The 21035-nt window shown below is 37.2% G+C and overlaps 4 protein-coding genes across 9 annotated transcripts in view; 2 read left to right on the top strand and 2 right to left on the bottom strand.

Annotated features, from left to right (window-relative positions):
- Positions 1 to 184: 184 nt before the first annotated feature.
- On the top strand, positions 185 to 5308 carry LOC101887785 (dyslexia-associated protein KIAA0319-like protein). The gene is made up of 7 exons (XM_005180161.4): positions 185 to 2472; positions 2536 to 2667; positions 2728 to 3027; positions 3096 to 3377; positions 3446 to 3686; positions 3747 to 3914; positions 3977 to 5308. Exons 1-7 carry the CDS (start codon positions 475 to 477, stop codon positions 4141 to 4143), a joined length of 3288 nt encoding a protein of 1095 aa, XP_005180218.1. The 5' UTR covers positions 185 to 474; the 3' UTR covers positions 4144 to 5308.
- Positions 5309 to 5345: 37 nt separating this feature from the next.
- Positions 5346 to 8493, bottom strand: LOC131802001 (glutamate receptor ionotropic, kainate glr-3-like). The gene is made up of 6 exons (XM_059121293.1): positions 8236 to 8493; positions 7728 to 8174; positions 7533 to 7666; positions 6698 to 6918; positions 5903 to 6640; positions 5346 to 5819 (listed from the first exon to the last, which is right to left on the bottom strand). Exons 1-6 carry the CDS (start codon positions 8328 to 8330, stop codon positions 5352 to 5354), a joined length of 2103 nt encoding a protein of 700 aa, XP_058977276.1. The 5' UTR covers positions 8331 to 8493; the 3' UTR covers positions 5346 to 5351.
- Positions 8494 to 10248: 1755 nt separating this feature from the next.
- LOC131801999 (armadillo repeat-containing protein gudu-like) lies at positions 10249 to 15086 on the top strand. The gene is made up of 5 exons (XM_059121285.1): positions 10249 to 11336; positions 11439 to 11661; positions 11726 to 12539; positions 12829 to 13043; positions 14936 to 15086. Exons 1-5 carry the CDS (start codon positions 10681 to 10683, stop codon positions 15074 to 15076), a joined length of 2049 nt encoding a protein of 682 aa, XP_058977268.1. The 5' UTR covers positions 10249 to 10680; the 3' UTR covers positions 15077 to 15086.
- Positions 15087 to 15132: 46 nt separating this feature from the next.
- The window catches only part of LOC101887950 (ras-related and estrogen-regulated growth inhibitor), a 33143-nt gene continuing 27240 nt past the window's right edge, over positions 15133 to 21035 (bottom strand). For all 6 annotated transcript variants that reach the window (XM_005180162.4, XM_005180163.4, XM_059121290.1 and 3 more), the window contains 3 exons: positions 16153 to 16408; positions 15769 to 16080; positions 15133 to 15709 (listed from right to left, as the gene is read on the bottom strand). In XM_005180162.4, the coding sequence (XP_005180219.1) occupies positions 15293 to 15709; positions 15769 to 16080; positions 16153 to 16408 (985 nt within the window). In that variant the 3' untranslated portion in view covers positions 15133 to 15292. The remainder of the gene's footprint in view (positions 15710 to 15768; positions 16081 to 16152; positions 16409 to 21035) is intronic.

Genomic DNA, 21035 nt, shown 5'->3' with positions numbered 1-21035 from the left:
CCAAAATTGTTTCCTAAGTGTTCAATGGTTTTTGACACAGACCAAAAATTTTAAATATCCAACCAACAACATCCCCATACGATATCATACAATGCCGGAAATTTATCGATTAAAGTTATCGGCTCTGTTCCACCACCATTCTGCCTATAATCGCATCTGTCAGCTGATTGTCAGAAACTATTTTGACATTATTTATAAAATAGAAGGGGTCGGATGGTGGCGAGGGTTGTTTTTTTATTGTTCACCCAGCAATATTTTTTTCGTCGGCTGTGCTCTATTACTTAGCTATATCCCATTCAAAGAATAAATTTGTTTCGTCATTGTTTGAGTGAAAAGTTGATAAGTGGTTACTTCGAGAGTAAAACAAAATGTTATTGAATAGAGGCAAAAATTGAAGAATATAGTTTGTTTTTCGGACACTGATAATTGTTGTTGCGCATATAAAATTTTCAAAGCTTGTAATAATCCATCAACATGATTAATTGGGAAATGAGGTATTTACTTCTGATGACAACATATGTGGTGGCAGCATGGGCGATGGACTCCGTTGTGACAACGGACACTCCGGCAGCAGCAGGAGCTGGTGCTCATGAAACGACTCAAGTAGACACCCCAGTAAATACACGAAATGCAGGCGAAGGTGACTTGACAGTGCTGTGTCCCAATATGGTACGTTATGTTTTTGAGAGCGTCATGCCACATGATGAATTGAATTCTGGCATATTTGAGAAATATCCTTCTGCGGATGATGCAAATTCTGGAGGTGAAGTGGACTTGCGTACATGCGTTGAAGCGTGCTGTGAAAAGGGCCGGAATAACACTTGCAATGTGGTCTTCATGTTTAAGCACAAATGCTATCATGTGCGGTGTGCCAGCAATGAAGCCTGTTTGCCCAAGGAGCGTAGATCTTTGCCCGGACGCATACAAATGGTTTTGGTCAACCCGGTTAGGGCCGATGGTGAAAAAGAAAAATTCTCATGGTTAGATTCGTTAAAGGCATCAAAGGCTTTGAACGAGATGTTGCCATTTGAGGAAAGCGAGGGGAATGAGAACATAAATTCGCTTAACTTTTGGAAACAACCACACAAATTGCCATACTATTCTCGGAGTGGAGAAACGGTTGTGCCCAACAACTATGATGAGGATGATTTTCCCTTGGCCGAAAAGAGGGTGAAGCAATTGTTAATGTCATCACCTTTGGATGAAAGTGAAGGCATATTACCGGAGGATTTGGCGTATTATCGTGCAAACTTATCGCCTGAGTCAGCAGCCTTGACTAAGTTCTTAACTTGCAACTTGGATTTGGGTTCCGAGGCAGGTGGTAATAGATGTCCTCCAAACGAAGAATGCATTTCGGTTGATGTTAATACAGGTATTTGTAAATGTGTTAGAGGTTTTGTGCGCAACCATCTGCGTGTCTGTGTCCCAGACTCGATAGACTACAGTTTGTTGGATGAGTCGGGAGGAGCACACAATATAATGATGGCGTCGGCTTCATCGAACGAGGCCACCACAGTACAGAAACCAGAATCTGAACCAACACCCAAGACAGACGCGAATAAAAAGTTAATGGTCTCGGTTGTATCGAAAGAAGTTCGTTTGCCCGAAAAAGAAGTAACATTGGCTGCGTTTACTGTGCCCGACGAAGAGTCAAGCAGTACTAAATACAAATATCTTTGGACACTAATTAACCAGCCCAAAAGTCCTATGAATGGTACCATATCTGACCAAAGTCAGTCCAAAGTAAAGTTATCGAATTTATCCGAAGGCCTGTATACTTTTAAGGTGACTGTGACGGGCGATAATGGTACTTATGGCGAAGCCATGGCCAATGTAACAGTGTTGCCTGAGAAACGCATAAATCGCGTACCTCAGGTCATAATTACCCCCAGCGAACAGACAATTAGACAACCCACCACTAATGCCATTTTGGATGGTAGTACAAGTACAGATGATGACCGGATTGTATTGTGGCATTGGGAAGTTGTTTCTGGTCCAATAGGATATCAACCAAAATTACCCGAAGTCAATACACTTCAATTGACGGATTTGACTTCTCCCGGAAACTACACATTCAAATTAACAGTTACCGATACGGATAATGTGACCAATTCTACGACAGCAAATATAACTGTTCTGAAGGGAACCGATTATCCACCTGTTGCAAATGCCGGGGATGCAGTCATACTGTATTTGCCCAATAATAATGTAACTCTGAACGGAACTGCCAGTTCCGATGATCATGAAATTGTGGCCTGGGAATGGACCAAGGATGCCAGTGATGAAGCCAAAGCGGTAGACATGCAAAATACTAGGACTCCATACGTACAGTTATCCAACTTGGAAGAGGGCATGTATACATTCGTGTTGAAAGTAACAGATGGCAGTGGACAGTCAAGTACAGCAAAAGTTCATGTTTTTGTAAAGCCACCAACAAATTCACCTCCGGTTGCAGTTGCTGGCTCCAACATGGTAAATACTTTCCTTTTTATTCGTTTTATTGAACTTGCAAGTTTAAAAACATTTTTTCCCAAGACAATAAACTTACCAACCAACTGGGTACTATTAAATGGATCTGGCTCGACAGATGATATTGGCATAAAATCATATGAATGGAAGGAAGTTTCTGGGCCTAATACAGCCTCTATCTCGAAATCAAATGAAACAGTAAGTATTTTGGTAAAGCGTTCAAAGCGTTTTATTTTACGGTTTCTTTTTTGCTTTAAGGTGGCAAATGCAACTGGCTTGACTCTTGGTTTATATGAATTCCAATTGGCGGTAATGGACGAAAGTAATAACACGGCTACAGATAGCATTTGGGTTAAAGTGGTGCAAGAGAAAAATTCACCACCTGTGGCGAATGCTGGCGGAGATCAAAGCATTACTCTGCCAGTGTCGGCAATTTATTTCAATGGATCTTCATCTTCGGATGACTTAGGTGTGGTTAAATATCAGTGGACCCGAGAAGATGCTAGCTTAGCTGCCGGACAAATTGTGGGAACGACTGATAGTAGTCCCGTTATGATTGTGAGTATACATCTCATACATCTATAAAATAATCCATAAAATAATCCCATGAATTGTTTGTTTTAAAGCTCACCAATCTGGTTTCTGGCCGTTATGTTTTCAAACTAACTGTAAGCGATGAACAAGGATTAACAAGTTCAGATACTGCTAGCGTTTTCGTTCACCCAGACCCAATGCTTTTGAATCTTATCCAACTTACATTGCCGATGAATATCTCTATGTTGACGCATTCCTCTTTAAATACTATTGTGCAAAAAATTGGGCTTCTCATGGGCGATATGAAAGTGCAAGTTCGAGATTTGCAACATGATTCTAGGACAAATGCAGCCATATTGATATTTTATGTTGAGGTAAAACAGATGTTCTTATTTTCACGCTTATGGTTGAAATGATTGAATTTTTGAATATCTCTCGGTAGTCTGAAAAAGCTGGCAAAGTTATACCTGTTGACGGTTTGACCATTGAACGTCTGCTAAAAGAAAAACTTCAACGTGATGCCTCTATATTGGGTACAGTGTTTGCTGATGTTCGTACTGTGGTCTGCCAGAATCCATGTTCGGGCCATGGTGTTTGCAACTCGGATACCCGTGCCTGTTTTTGTGAAGCTTTTTGGATGCCTTCATTTGGCTACTTCTGGGGAATAGAGGAGGCCAATTGCGGTAGACTTTCAATTATGCACAAATATTTGAGATATTATTTAAATTTGATTTCTTTTATAGATTGGTCCGTACTTTACGTTTTTGTGGGTGTCATAGTGACTTTACTGATGCTTTCTGCTCTATTTTGGGGCATTGCTATTGCCTGTCGTCAAACCAAGAAACCTCGTTCACGACCTAAAGTGCAAAAATACTCCCTTATTGGCACACAGGATGAAGAAGCGCCCAGTTGTAAGTATACATTATCGAAGAGAAGGTCGTCTTTTGAAGGCACATTTTCTACTTTTTTGCAGATTCGCGAACATCACTGACGGATTCTGAGACTGATTCGGATGTTCTATTTGAATCGCGTTCAAAATCAAATGGGATTTTGCGTTTGAATGGCGTATCCAAGAACAAGCATAATGGCCATGATCGCAGCAAATACACAGGGAAACATGGACGTAAAGTTAAGACGTAAATATATATTTCTAAACGACGTAAGCTAAGCAAACAAACAAACCAACTTTATAATTATTATTATGTTTATGTGATAGTTTTCTTAAATATTGCTTTTTCTTTAAGGGAACGTATATTGCCCGTATGTATGTATATGTATGAATGTAACGATCTGTATGTTCCTTGTCTTAAACTTATGTATTGTATGTTCCTTTTGTGTTCAAATTAATTTAGTATTAATTTAAACATACATACCTATATGCCTATTTTCATAAATACATGTAAACATATATATTATTTACGCACAACTTTATGTATCATGTAAGAAGCGAAGAACACCATTCCACTTTAATTTGTAACACAGACTTTCATGTTTATTATTGATTTAGAACTACGCTTCAATAGATGAATATTGAAACAGCTTTCTCCAGAAGAAAACAATTCCGACTCAACATGCCATTCCAACATTTTCCATGTTGTTATTTTACAGTATTTTAAACTACTTCAAAGTTTTCGACAACAATTGCTAATTTATTATGTTTAAATATTCATTCCATTTAAGTGCAATATTAAAGCTATTCCAGTTCAGTAGTTTTATTGCATATGTAAGTCTGATAACTATTGCCCATGACCATCAATTTATGTAGTTCTATTTTGTCCATTTTCACTGTCATTCCAAATGTGCTCCAACACAATTAATCACTTTAAAATATATTTTAAAAACGTAATATTCTGCTTATTCCCGTAGAAAGTATACCGCACTCGATCACCATTAAACAAACCCATAACATAAAGATACAAAATGTAACTAGTCAATGGATTTATAGTGGTACGCAATGGGATGTTTCAAGCACTAGTGTGTGTGTGAATTTTGCGGACTTCTGCAAATTGAGAACGTAAAATACAAAATATTTAAAAATAAATAGTATTGGAAATTTCTAGAAATTTTTTGGCCACAAAAGATAAAAAAAGAACAAACAATATTTAATGTATGTACCTTCAGAATATAACTAAACATTTAATATATATTTATTTATTTTTTTAACTCATACCACCCATTCGCACTTACATTTATTTTGAATTGTACTTATGTAGTAGACTTTAAGAAAAAATCTAACATATGTATGTATTATTACTATAACTGTGTAAAAAATGAATAATAAAATACATGCTTAAATATATAACAACGATAATCATCTTCGGAACTTATGTATGTCATCGCTTTATTCTTCAGTTGTTGGGAAATTTACGTTTGAAATTATAATACAACCTGGTGTTAGCTTTGTCATACAAAGGATGCGGCATTACGACTTTACGGAAATGAACATGCTCCAACAGCAAAGCCACGAAACCACAAAAGTAACCAAATACCAAGGGCACAAATGAGCTCCAAAATTTGCGCAAATCGATAATGGCCTCGGCGGGGGCTAGTTCATCGTTGGGAAAATGTTTGACAGTATCCTGCAGCCATTTGTTAATTAGTCCAGCCTCCATTAAACGCTCCAAATACTTGTCTATATGTGGTTTTAGAGGTGAATTTCTGGTCAATCCCAAGGCAACAGGCATTTTAACGACACAGTCCTTCATTATGTGCAGAACGGCATCGTCATCACTACTTTCCGTAGACATTAGGCGTAAATGCTGTAAAAAGTATTGATTATCGTAGTAGGCATATCCACCTTTGGCAATTTTTTCAGTCTGAAAACCAAAAAAAAAAAAAGAATAAACAAAGGATTACAGGGGCTTCCTTTAATTATTAATTTGGTAGTTCTGTTACTTACCACACCCGTAATATCTGTCAAAACGTCTGTGCTTGTACCCAACTCCTTAAGTACTTGATCGAAAGCATTATCAAAGAGTTTCTTATTTTCTATAGATCCTACGGATAAGGTTAAATGACTTTGCAGTAACTCATCCAAAGTGTCTATGGTAATTCTTGGAGCAGGATTTGCCAAGATTGCCGTAAAACTGGCCCGATAACTGACCGTTATTAATATACAATATAGCCAATACCAGCCTGTCAAAACCCGCAAAGGCCAATTTCTTGGCACTCTTGGCATTGAGACATACATCAGCATCGAATAGGTTAACAGAATACAATTTGAAAAATTATCAAATAAATCCTCTTGCCTTTGGGCCACAGTCATTTGGTTCAAATAGCGACGAAATTTCACATCCCGAAATCGTTGAATGTTCATATGGCTAATGGAGTGTCTTTTGCGAAAAGGTGCAAAAAAGGATTTTGCATTTAATTTTGAGGACTTCTTGCGCATCAATAGGGCGTGTAAAAATGAGAGGAAATAGAAAACCGTGCCCACCAGAAACAGTGATAGCATTACACCAGTCCACATACTGGAACTGAACGGTTGAATAAATGTTTTCCATGAATTGTCTTGCGATGATTCGGGTGTAAGGAATGTTAAACATTCATAGCTGTGAGGCCGGCTGAAATCAAGGACAGCACTATAGGCCGTAAACATATGTAAATCGCCAATGACCATAACCGCAGAATAAGAGCTCTGAAATGCAAGAGTGTCATTTTTGACATTTCGCAATTCAATCGATCTCAAACTTACTATTTGTCCGATTAGGCCGCTGTAAGATCCATTAGGTAGTTTTGTGCCCCAACGTTCCGTCTCCGTATCACGGCTTTCATAGAAGTCGGGTTGAAAGTTCATAACTTTAGCCAGGGACTTGATGATTTCAACCTCCAGTCCATTGAATGACTTTCCCGATTCGCCTTCACTAGCAACCACCATGGGAATATGCTGATATACAGCAATGGGTAATTGATAGCCTAAAATTTGCGTATTAAAATATGTTATTATACCCTCCACTATAGTATGGAGGGTATATAAAGTTTGTCATGCCGTTAGTTACACCTCAAAATATACATTTTAGACCCCACATAGTATATATATTCTTGATCAGCATAAAATTCTATGTCGATTTAGCGCTGTCCGCCCGTCTGTGGAAATCACTCTAGCTTCTGAACGAAATGAAGTAGGTTGATAAAATGTTGCTCAAATGTGTATTATGTCTGCAGGACCTTTGGTATTTAAAATGTGTGATGTAGGTCCATGTTTTGGTATAGCCCCCATATAATTGTACCTCCCTTTTTCGGTATTTTGGTTATTTAAGCGGCATTATTCACCGCAAATGTTTCAAATTTGGTATTTGAAGTTCATAATGTGTACTACAGCCTACGACAAAAATAACGATATTTCCCGATATTCGTTATTTTGATGATTTCAGGTTCCTTCCAAATGGTGGATGGTATTAAAAGTTCGGCTCGGTCGAACTTGGTTGCTTTTTTGCTTGTTTTTACTACGATTTTGTTTTTTTTTTTTTTTAATATTGGGCGTATTTAGAAGTGCATCAGAAACCCGTAAAGTATTTGTAACTACATACCTTTCAGGTCCGTCGATGTATTTGGGAACAATTGGATTTTTCTTATATGCCCTCCCTTGGGCCATTCTATCAAACGTTTGGTCACTACAATGCCATTCAAAATATTTGGATATGCTATTGTCGATATAACGAAACTAAAAATGAATTTAGGCACATTTATAATTTAAAACAGGTCACAACCCCTTGTCCACCTACCTTCCATCCTCCTCCAAAGGTTTAACGAATATAGACGATATCATATTTGACCAAACGTGCAGCATATCTTCAGTTATAAAACGTTCGTCATAAATAAAAACGAATTTACGTTTGGTATTAAGGACTCGATACTTTTCCAAAAACATAAGCAAACGTTTCACCTGACCCCCATTCAGCAGGGTAATGAAGTGAATGTCACAATTGAAAACTTTGATTTGTTTCAATACCCGAACTGTTTGATAATTTGGTGCTTTCAAATCCTCGGAATCTTTGATTTTGATATAGAAATGTGTCAACGGTTCATGGAAGTATTGAAAGAATGCCTTATTGTAGACGGGATCGTACCAATCGTCGGCAATGACAACAAAACAACGTTCTATGCGGGACACCACTAATATCTGAGCTAAAAGTAGCCGAAGCGATTCCATGTTGGGATCAGATGGATAACTGGAAATAGAATTTGCTGAAATGTTGTATTTAAAACGATAAATTTTCTGAAAAAAATAACCTCGTTTCTATTTGACATTGTCCTGTATTGAAATTTCCTATTTGAAGATACAATTGAATGGATATTTGAATTGTTGAGATGCGCGCTATCCTCATCACGAATTTTACAAAATGGCAACTGGTTAAGTACTGAGAGCCTTCTTTACAAATATTTTACGTTTGTCCCAGCCAACCATCGTTTTCGTAGTCTGATGTGACGTTTTCAATTAAACTTTTCGTTGACCTATGTTGACCATAATTGTGGTTGCCTGCTTCTCTTATCTTTCCAAGTATGTTAGATTATCTGACAATTGAATGTAAAAGTATGTTAACAACAGCAACATTGGCCAATGTTAAAATTATGGGAGAAGTATTCCGACTGTTGTGGTAAATAAATTATTTGTAAAAAGTAAACGTTGGATTTGTTCCAGGTAAGCAAATAGGAGGACGTGGACCTTTATACAATATTTTATGTATTGTGACATTAGGGGAAAAATAATTTTATTTACTCTTCCGGTAATAATTGCTCTTAACTTTTTTGATAAATTCTTCCAACGGTATTAAAATATTTGAAAAAAAAAGTAGAAAATCAGTAAGTTCGGCCGGACTGAACATTGAATACCATCCACCATTTAGAAATAATTTGGAAATTTTCAAAAAAAAAAAAAAATAATAATAATAAAATCCGTTAAAAGTTCTGTTAAAAAATATTAAAAATACCGAATATAACAGTTATATTTGGGTCTATACAAATACGTGGACCTGCATAGGCAACTTTTGTCGTAAGTCATTATAATATTCAAATACGAAACTAAAAAATATCGGTCAATAATGTAGCTAAAATCACAATTACCATTATGTGGGGGCTATTCGAAGACGTGGACCTGTCTTAGGCTGAGATGAAAAAACTGCAACCAACTTCAGACTGCTGCCATTTCTAAGCCACTCGTCTGACAGCTGTTAAAATTATTCCAGTTTACAAGCGTACAAAAGCATTTTGGTGAGAATTTTCCAGAAAAAAAGTTATTCGTGATGGAATTCAAGCGTGATAGTGTGATTCCTTTATATTTGGCTGGAAAACCACAAGTGGTTATCGTTAGAGCACTCCAGCAATAAACTGTGAATAAATATTTTGTGTCTCGTACCATCGCTCGTTACCGTGATACTGATAGCATAGCCCGACGTCTAGGAAGTGGACGGAAGAAAACAGCAACATAAGCAGAAATGGTTCGAAAAGTAAAGAAGAGACTTGATCGAAACCCGCGTCACAGTTGCCGAAAAATGGCTGAACATATCGCAATATTCCATTCGGCAAATATTGAAAAATGAGTTCGGGGTAAAGCCATTGAAATTCCAAAAAGTGCAAGAACTTACACCGCAAAAAAAAGAAAATAGAGCTAAAGAGTTGCTTCGCTTGGCCGCCATAGCAGCCGATGGTCGCTCTCCGCTCGTATTAATCGACCGTGGTATCAGAATAAATGCCGAATATTATCGCGAAAATATTCTGGAGGGTGTATAAAGCTTTGGGCACGACCTTGGTCATTTCAACAGGACCACCCAAGAATGGTTACAAAATGATGTTCCTCGCTTCATATCCAGCGCACAATGGCCACAAAAACCTCCGAATACCAATCCGTTCGACTATTGTGTCTGGAGTATTTTGGAATGCAAGGTTGGCTCTAAAAAATACCAAAGTGTCGATCACCTTAAGCAAGCGCTTCGCCGGGAATGGGCCAAAATACCGCAGAGCAACATTCGGGCAGCGTGTGACGGTTTCATTGGCCGTTTGAGGGCCATAATTCGTGCCAAAGGTGACCGATTCGAACAAATCTAAACTTATTCTAAAATTTGATGCTATTTCGACATTCTCTGCTTTCATTCAATAAAATTAAAAAAATGTGGTTGCAGTTTCTTTATCTCACCCTGTATTGGCCCCCGTTTTGGTATGGCCCCCATATAACGGCCCAAGCCATTGTATGGCTTTTTGAAAACTATAACTGCATTCTCCTACCGATCTTACTGCAGTTTGTAGTTCAAAGTGGAACACATTTGAATCCAAATAGTTTTGTTAAAAATGTTTGTTTTTTACGGAAAATGAAAAATTTTGACGAATACAATCAGAGCTCCAGTTTTATAAAACCCGTCCTCTATAAAAAAATCTATGGAAATATTTTGGAAAGAGTGACCAAAAATTTCCGTTAATCGATGTAGCATGTTAAATAAATGTTTAGAGGAGTTCTATTGGCCTATGTACCTGGTATGGATTGTGAGTTTTGTTATTCCCCCATGGATACACCCGCTTGATGGCTTCTCCATATTTATGTGGCATAAAATGTTGATATGGTAACATGGCTTGTTTATTCCAATTTGATTTTAGTACTAAAACATATTTCATACATTTTGTGGAATCCATTGAAAACGGTTGATTTCGTTGGTAACATTCGATCCCCTCTTTACCAATTCACCCATGGACAGTGCTAAGGATAAAAAATCGCAGAAAAATATTAAAAATGCGACCACAAAATCTCGTCGCTCAAGGCGCACACAAAATAATGCCAAGAATTGTGGCAGTTGTCCCGACCGTCAAATGAACATTAAGCAAGCTGTTTATGCGCCCGATTCGGATTCCACTGAAGTGGAATCATCGACCGACGAAGAAGAACGTTGGAAGGATGTGGCCCGTTCATCGGAAGTACCAGCCGATTATTATAACATTCAGAAATTGGTGAAGTACATAAAGGCTGGCAATCAAACGGCCACCATTGTGTCTTTGTGCTGCCTTCAGGACTATGACTTGACAACGCAAATTAATCAATTTGCCATTCAGGACATTGGCGGTTTGGATGTATTGGTGAATATATTGGAGTGTAACGACGACAAGTGCCGTCTGGGTGCCTTGACTGTTTTGGCAGATATTTCATTGAATATTGATATTCGAAAGACCATTGTGGACTTGGATGGCATTCCACTGATTATAGATATCTTGAATTCATCGTTGAATAACTTAAAAACAGTGGCGGCGGAGACCTTGGCCAATGTAGCTAAGGTGCGATTGGCGAGGAAATATGTTCGAGTTTGTGGTGGCATTCCAAAGTTGGTGGATTTATTGGATATCAAACTGCAGTAAGTTAAACGATATACATTTTCTTGAAAAGTGAGCACCTCCTTCTCACATGTTCTCTTTAAATTTTTCTCGCCCATTATTATTGTTCCACCTTTTTTTAGTATTTTACAGACACCACGCGAAGAGCTTAATTTTGAAGAACTTGAACTGTTGAATATGGCCCGGGCCGGAGCCAGAGCTCTGTGGTCTTTGTCTGATTCACGACACAACAAGGAGATAATGCGCAAAAGTGGAATAGTCCCTTTAATGGCTCGTCTACTGAAATCCTGTCACATCGATGTGGTCATACCCATTATGGGAACAATTCAAAAATGTGCATCTCAGGTAGATATCGTGTCATTGCCAAAACATTTAATTGAAATGAAAATCATTCGCTGTTATTTCTTAGCCCAAATTTCAATTGGCAATAAGAACGGAAAACATGGTAGCGGATATTGTCAATCATTTAAACTCGGCCAGTTTGGATTTGAAAATGGAAGGCAGCACTGCCATCTATAAGTGTGCTTTCGATCAGGCAACTAGAGATTTGGTAAAAGAAGCTGGCGGCTTGGAACCCTTGGTGGCCATAGTTAAAGATAAAACCATAAGGGAGAACAAACCGCTGCTGATTGGTGCCACAGGTGCTATTTGGATGTGTGCCGTATCCGATGCAAATGTCATGAAATTCGATCAGTTACGTACGGTCAACCATTTGGTGACATTGCTCAATGATGAATCTGATGAGGTGCTGACAAATGTTGTTGGCGCCATAGCCGAATGTGTACGATTTCAACATAATCGAGATGTCCTAAGGAATGCCAATGGCTTACCATCACTGGTGTCTCTTCTGAATTCCTCGCATGCTCCATTGCTGGAAAATTTAGCAAAAGCCTTAAAAGAATGTGCCGAAGATGCCGAGAGCATGCGTATATTGGAGGACTTGGATGCTGTTCGTCTTATTTGGTCACTGCTGAAAAATACCAATCCAAGGGTGCAAGCCTATGCGGCATATGCCATATGCCCATGTGTGGAGAATGCCCGAGAATCGGGGGAATTGGTACGAAGTTTGGTGGGAGCTATGGAGCTGGTGGTGGGTCTTTTGAAATCGAAAGATATTTTAGTATTGTCGGCCGTGTGTGCTGCCATTGCCACCATTGCCAAGGATAGTACCAACTTGGCCATATTAACTGATTTGAAAGTGATTTATAAATTGGCGGAATTGGGTAGGTCGTTTTTAGTAACAACATAACAGGTTGCGAAAAAGTAATCCTCCTATCAGAAAATGCTATAAATTTTACGATTGGCCCCTAATGTCTTAATTACAGCCAAAAAACATTGGAATGTCTTCCTATGTTTTTTGGCTTTAGTTAAGGCCAATAGTTAAATTTATAGCATTTTCTGATAGGAGGACTATTTTTGCGCCACCAGGATCAGGATTTATTGTTACAATTTTTTTTGTTATCTTTCAATGAAATAATTGAGCAATACAATTTCCATGTCCTTCATATCTAGTCAATACCACCGAGGATCTGTTGAGGAAAAATCTGGCTGCGGCTATTGCAAGCTGTGCAACATATGGCAATAATACGCAAGAGTTGGGACGTCTTCGTACAGTTACACCAATTGTTTCCTATATGACAAGCGATGACCCCGAGGTACATCGCACTACGGCAATGGCTTTGGAAAAATTATCCATGGATCCACAAAACTGTATTACCATGCATCAGGTAAATAAAATTGAAATATTTAGAAGTAAAAAGCAGCTAAGTTCGGCCGTGCCGAACTTTTAAAACATTCCACCATTTGGGTGGAACTTTAAAAAACCGTTATTTGGGGCTATACGGAACAACATAAGCTGTAGTACCGATTCTGATCTCCAAATACGAAATTTGAAACAGTTCCGGTGAATAATGTCTCTAATACCATGAAAATACCGAATATTGGGGAGTAACGTTATATGAAGAAATGGGCCTGCATATGCCATTTTTTGTCATAGCTTGTAGCACCTATAAAATCTTGATATACGAAATTTGAAACAATTCCCGTAAACAATGTCGCTAAAATCATCAAAATACCGAATATCTAGAGGTATCGTTATATGGGGGCTATACGAAAACGTGGAACTGCATACACAATTTTTTGTCTTTCTACCCATTGCGAACTTCAAATACGAACTTTGAAACAATTTCGGTCTATAATGCCTCTAGAATCATTAAAATACCCAATATTGGGAAAACGTGGCCCATTGACGAACTTAACCTGCTACTGAAAAAATACACATGTGTGCAAAATTTTAACCTTCTATCCCCATTAACTCGAAAAATAGCGCAATTACAACAGACGGACGGACATCGGTAAAATGACTTAGAATTTTACACTGATACAGAATATACAGGATGAGATGAAAAAAACTGCAACCAACTTCAGACTGCTATCATTTCTAAGCCACTCGTCCGACAGCTGTTATAATTATTCCAGTGACAGCTCATTATATTGTTTACAAGCGTACAAAAGCATTTTGGTGAGCATTTTCCAGAAAAAATGTTATTCGTGATGGAATTCAAGCGTGATAGTGTGATTTCTTTATATTTGGCTGAAAAACCACAAGTGGCTATCGTTAGAGCACTTCAGCATTTAAATGTGAATAAATCGTTTGTGTCTCGTACTATCGCTCGTTACCATGATATTGGTAGCGTAGCCCGAGGTCAAAGAAGTGGACGGATGAAAACAGTAACATCAGCAGAAATCGTTCGAAAAGTAAAGAAGCGACTTGATCGAAACCCGCGTCGCAGTGGCTGAAAAATGGCTCGTGAGCTAAACATATTGCAATACTTTATTCGGCAAATATTGAAAAATGAACTCGGGGTAAAGCCATTGAAATTGCAATTCCAAAAAGTGCAAGAACTTACACCGCAACAGAAAGAACATAGACTCAAAAGAGCTAAAGAGTTGCTTCGCTTAGCCGAAAGTGGTGAAATGTCGAATTGGTTTTTCTCCCTCTCCGATGAGAAAACAATTGTTGTCCAGCAGTTTGTAAACAAACAAAATTATCGTGTTTATTTACCAAAGGTGTCAGCTGAAAATGTGCACCTTCGGATGACCACCAGAACTCAAGCGCCGGCCATGGAGATGGTATGGGCCGCCATAACAGCCGATGGCCGCTCTCCGCTCGTATTAATCGACCGTGGCATCAGAATATATGCCGAACATTATCGCGAAAAAATTCTGTAGGATGTATTAAAACCTTGGGCACGCAAACACTAAGCACGCGCAACCCAAGAATTGTTACAAAATGAGGTTTCTTGCTTCATTTCCAGCGCACAATGACCGTTTGAAGGCCATAATTCTTCCCAAAGCTGACCAAGTCGAACAAATCTACGCTTATTCTAAAATTTGATGCTATTTTCGACATTTTTTGTTTTCATTAATTAAAAAAAAAAATTTAAAAATTATGGCGTTTGACTTTGTTGCAGTTTTTTTATCTCACCATGTACTTTGTTGGATCTAACATGAGTTTTTCGAGTAGTTACAAATGAAATGATAAAATTAATATACAATTTTGGAGAATATAAAAACATGAATTATTTTTAATTTGACAATAATTTAATTATATTTTCAGAGTGGCGTGGTACCCTTTCTATTGGAATGTGTGGGTTCCACCAACAAAGAACTGCAATTGGCAGCTGCTGGCTGTTTGCGAAACATACGAGAATTGGCGTTAAGGGCCGAGGAATATTTACTTAAAATCGATGATGATTAAATTCCAAACCTGAATCTCAGAGGAGCCTACTCATCCATATAGTAAAACACACGCACTCACACTCATGTAGTTGTTGGTCTGTATATCTTTGCACTGTTTTTTTTTAAATTTTCTTTTGGTACAATATATAAATAAATACATATAAAATACAAATTTGTCCTAAGCTATTTACACAGTCAGTTTTCATTGGTGACAATTACACAGTTGATAGCTAATTTAGTAGCTGGCATTACTTCCCCGGGTCGAGATGCTCATGCGGCGTTCAACACGATTTGTGTGGGGTAGAAGACAACCTGGTGGTGGATAGCGCCAGCGACGAGGTCTCGACAATAAAGTGCCATCGGTTGAGGCCCGGCTACGGAATGGTGTCTCCAGTTCACTGTGCGAACTATTCAAGCTACTCGATCTCATGTCATCATTCGATTCGGAATGGTCATTTTCCTCCAGGCAGGCACTGCCGATAACCAAAAAGGAACGTCTTGTTTCATTGGCCAGCGAAGCTGTCTCATAAAATGAACAACCGGAATCGGGACTAATGGCCTCGTTTTGAACATCACTTGTGGAACGTTTGAGTTTGGGATTTTTACTGGATACACGCCAAAACCGGAATACATCTCGAAATACATCTTGCACCTAGAGGGGAGAAAAAATATGAAGTGGTTGGAAATTCTGGCTTCTTTTTGGCCACATACCTGATCGACACTTTCCCTAACCGAGATCTCATGGAAGCAGGCACAGGATAATTCACGAAATCTTCTTTGACCCTCCTCTACACTGACCATGCGGTCGCCAGTTTGATCGTTTTTATTGCCCACCAATATCACCGGAACATCCGACATATAGTCTTTGTTGTTTGAGCCCAATTTACGCCGCTTCTTGTTGTAGTTGATGAGAAACTTCAGCCGATTGCATTCATCGAAACTGCACTTGTCGGTGACGGAGTACATCAAAATGAAGGCATCAGCCCAGCGTATGTTCGATTCCAAGTTACTGCAATCGTTTTCCTGGAATGATAGAAGCAACAAAAATGATGCCAATGAAAATGTCTTAAAATATTCCAAAATCGCATTGCTTACATTTTGTTGTCCCGTAGCATCCAGGATATCGAATTGTACATAATCATTATCTAAGGTCGTGTTGAATGTGTAAACTTTCTCCAAATTCGGATCGTATTCTCCAATATAACGGCGGGTTATGAAACGTACAACCATGGCGGTTTTGCCCACTCCACTTTGACCCAAAACCATGACCTTCAGCGATTTCTGTTTGGTATGAATACCAAGTTTAGCCAACGACGATTTCGGCGATGTTGTATTCATTGGACAGGATGGACTGTAAGTGAACAGCAATGGGAGCAGAACGAAACAGAAACAGAAAATGCGTTAATACTTTCAAAGAGCCTTAGCTGTTCTGAGACATTTGTGCAATGTTGCTGTGCTCTGGTAGACCTTCAACAATTCACAGGAATCAAAATTAAAATTTACTTTGTCAGAATGCATGGGTTGGTATTTATTTACACACTCATTGCTATAACCTACATACATATGTACATATTTGTTTGGGTTTGTTGTTGCCGACTTAGACTGGCGGTCTGTGTATACAACATCGACATTCATAAGTGTCCTCCGAGTGGAAACAATAAAACATCGTAAATGTTGAACGGGGTAAACGATACAAAACAAAAAAAAAAAACGGAACGAAATGTAGGATTCCTTGTTGTGTTTATTTATTGTATTTGTTGTCCGTATGCCGAAGCGTTAAAAGGACATGTTGCTCGAATTATTGTGTGTGACGACCCCGCGCCCCCTCCAGTTTGGACTTCTTCCCAGAAGGATAATGTCACAAAAACATGCCATTGAAATTCAATTTAAAGAATAGCTTTGGTTTTCTTTTAGGCATGTGGAAGCAAAAAAGGAATGAAAGCATTTTGTCACAGGCTAAAGTTCAAAGATGTTTAACAGCACTAAATATATATAAATAATTCTGAAACTACGCAATACATATTACGCACTTTTTTGAGGAAAATTTTCAGATTTTCTTAAAATAACAAGATGATAGTATTTTATTTATATGGGTTTCTTACAATGTTGTATTGTATGCGTAGCTTGATCATTAGTAATATAAATAGGATTGTGTTGTTCGAGAAGCTTTAGCCCGTCTGCCGGCCGACCTAAGCTGAGAAATGAGTTTAATGCAAATCTATGAAAATATTCTGTTTGACCTACAGTGGACAAGGGACTTTCGTAACAAAAATATTCGATATAGATAATTTTCTGCAGAAATTGTCTGTAATTGAGAAATATGAAAAATCGCACGTCTTTTTCTAAATGTTTTTGTGGTGGGGTTTGGCAACTCTCTAAAGAAAATCCGTACAATTGCAGCTGAAGTATACAAATTGTACAGCGAATGTGATACCCTTTGTTTTTGGGTACAAAACTTACAAATTGATTTTTCGGAACAATTTTTTGAGTTGATTTTTTAGGAAGAATACATAATTGTTGTGGATTGGTACTTCTATATGTTCTGCAATTTGTAATAGTTAATTTTTTTGTAATAAAATGTACTTTTTTGATACACGACTATTTTTACAGTAATTTTAATTTTATCGGCGGATATACATTGCACATTCAATGAGTCCTATTTTTGCTACCATTTAAGTAAATCTATAAATCTCAGTAAGAAAAGCTCGCTATTTAAACGTGGTGGAGGGCATTAATAGTAAAATGTAATAGGTATTATTTTTTTTCCTTCGACACTGTCCGTCTAAAACTAATTTTTATATTACTTTCACGCATCAACTTAAAAAAGTATAAGAACAATTTTATAAAAAAATAAAAGAACAATTAGTTCGGCCGGACCTAATTTTAGTACCCTCCACCATTGGATGAAGAAAACATTTTTATATAAAAGTATCTGAATTCAAACGTGTTCCACTTTAAACTTCATATACCAGTAAGACCGTTTGGATAGTGCGTTAAAACTTTTGAAAAAAACAAAGTGGGTGAGCCTGTTATATGAGGGCCATACCAAAACGGGAACCTCTATAGACAATTTTATGCTTCAAGGATTGTCATCTACAAAATCTTCTAAAATACCAAATTTGAAACAGTTTCGTGGGTAAATGTGACTAGGATTATCAAAATACTGAGTATCGGGAGGTACCGTTATATGTGTGCTATAGGAAAACGTGGACCTAAATATTCAATGTTCTTCCACCGGAGCTAGAACCCATTATAAACTAAAAATACCAAATTCTAGACAAATCCGTTAAAAAATGTGACAAATATCGTCAAAATACCTAATATCGGGAGGTACCATTATATGGGGGCTATACGAAAACTTGGACCCATACATACAATATTTCGCCACCGGAGCTACCACTAAAAATCATCAAAGTACAGAACCTCGGGAGGTACCATTATATGGGAACTTCATGAAAACGTGGACCTATACATACAACGTTTCGATACCAGAGCTAGAACCCATTATGACCTACAAATACCAATTTTTCGACAAATCGGTGGAAAAATGTAGCGAAAATTATCAAAAGACCGAATATATGAGGGCTATACCCAAACGTGGACCGATATATCTCATTTTCAATACCAATTATCCTAGACACAATACAAATTGCTCAGCCAAATTTTGAAGCTCTACATTAAGTAAGTGGGCTGTATCGTGATTTCAACAGCCAGACGGACATCGTTAAATCGACTTAGAATTAGATGCTGATCATGAATATATATTCTTTATGGGGTCTACGACGAATATTTAAGGATGTTACAAACGGAATGACAAAGTTAATATACCCTTCTTTTCAAGGTGGAGGGTATAAAAATAAGAACAATTTTGCAAAAAAAATTAGAGGGATATTGTGTATTTGGCAAAATTGGTACAGATATTTTGTTGATATAAAATGAAAATACAGAATTAATATCTTTGGTGATTTATAGCGAATTTTAGATGGAGTATGACATTAACCCAAAAATAAGTTTATTATTTTTATCGATTTTCCGTTTTTACTTTTTGTGTACTCTGAGACTTATAGAAAGATTTACGACGAATAATTTTGTAGAATATTCTTCTCTTATACGATTTCAACTAGGGAAGTTTTTGAAAGGCCCCTTTAATGCCTCGACTGGTGGTGAATTTGTTTTACAAAAATATCCCTAGGTTTTTTTGCCGATAATATTGCCGGAAATACCACACCCCAAAAATGTATAGATTCCCAGGAATCTTAACTCGAATATTTTTAAATAATGTAAAAATTGATGGAACTTCCCTGCTCTTTTTCGGTTACATTCCGATGAAAACTTTCAAACCGCAGATACACATCTAATATCTTACCGTTTCTTTTCTGTTTTTTTTTTCAGTTTTGTTTTGAGAAATATTGCTCTCTTCAATAAAGAAATATATACTTAAGCCAATTGGTGAATACTTTAAGCAAACGTTCTTCCTGAATTTTTAATAAAAAAAAAATATATAAAAATATAATTAAAAAAATAAATTGAATTTTGTCGCACAGTGTTTTAGGAAAATGATACTATTGGCCTTAAGCCAAACAACAACAAAATCTATTGTTTAAGAGTTTTTATACCCTCTACCATTCCGTTTGACACTCTTCGAAATACTCATAATAGACCCTATAAAGTATATATATTCTGGATCTGCGTAAAATTCTATGTCGATTTAGTGATGTCCGTCTGTCTGGCGCAATCACGCTATCTTTCGAAGGATTTGAAATAGAAGGCTAAAATTTTGAACACGTGTATATGCTAATAGGCAGGTTAAGTAAATAGGTCATGTCGGTCCACGTTTTCATATGGCCCTCCCTAAATTCGGTATGTTCATTACTTTAGCGACATTATTCACCGCAATTGTTTCAAATTTCATATTTGAAGTTCGGTACTACAGCCTATAAAAAAAATTCGTATGCAGGTCCTCGTCATTGTATAGCCCACTTATAATGTTATCTCCCAATATACGGTATTTCGTAATGGGTACCACAGTCTATGAGAAAAACTTACTTATGAAAATCCTCATCTTCGTATAGACCCATATAACGGGTTTCATTTAAGCGGCATTTTTCTGAATTTTTGAAAATTTTCAAGTTTTTCCAAACGGTTCGGCCCGCTCGAACTTACCTGATTTTTAATTTTTTCTCTATTCGGATATAAGAAATCTGTGTAATTCGATTTTTCTGGCATTGTTTAAAGAACGGAACAATTAATAAATAAACAGTGCCATAGATATTTTTAACCCATTTAAATCAAAGTCTCTTGAATTAAAAGTCCAGCTTAATATTATTCAAAGGGAGCTTGTTCCCCACTAATAACCATGTGCGTATTCTATTTATTTTCAAGATGTCTTTTCTATATACAAATCGGATTTGTTTCAATTTAAATTGGGCTACATAGCGTTTTAATTTTTTACGATATAACAAATATGAAAAAATCCTCACACCTCAAAGATTTGCTTATTTATAACACGTCTTTATAAAAGGGTATGTATATAAAAATTTTGACGAGATATTTTTATTATTTTATCCTTCAGATATCCTTCCTACATCAATGATAACATTCCAAAGTATTTTTAAATTTCTATTTTCCCATAAAAATTCTCTAAAAATCTCATTAGTTTTCCGTCTGATTTTTTCGGTTACCAAACAACGAAAAATAATCCTATACTGCAAACCTTTATTCACTTGAAAGTTATTTAATAAGTATTTCCCTGTTCTTGCCATATGTATGGCAATAATGTTCATGATTTGAAAATCACAAGCTTTGAAGTGTTGTTTTTTATATCGAAACCCTTTCTTGTCCTTCCTTAAATTGTATGTTTCTACACACAATTTTGTCTTTTGAGTTGTATTGTTTTTTTTTTAACACGCATAATAAATTACAAGGACCTTTTCCTCAATTTTATGGGAAGGGGAGACATAATTTTGCGTTCATTGATC

This window comes from Musca domestica, unplaced genomic scaffold (genome assembly GCF_030504385.1).
Source record: "Musca domestica strain aabys unplaced genomic scaffold, Musca_domestica.polishedcontigs.V.1.1 19, whole genome shotgun sequence".
Classification (NCBI taxonomy): Eukaryota; Metazoa; Arthropoda; class Insecta; order Diptera; family Muscidae; genus Musca; species Musca domestica.
Note: the sequence above shows the minus strand (reverse complement) of the source record. Positions and strands in the feature narration are given on the sequence as shown.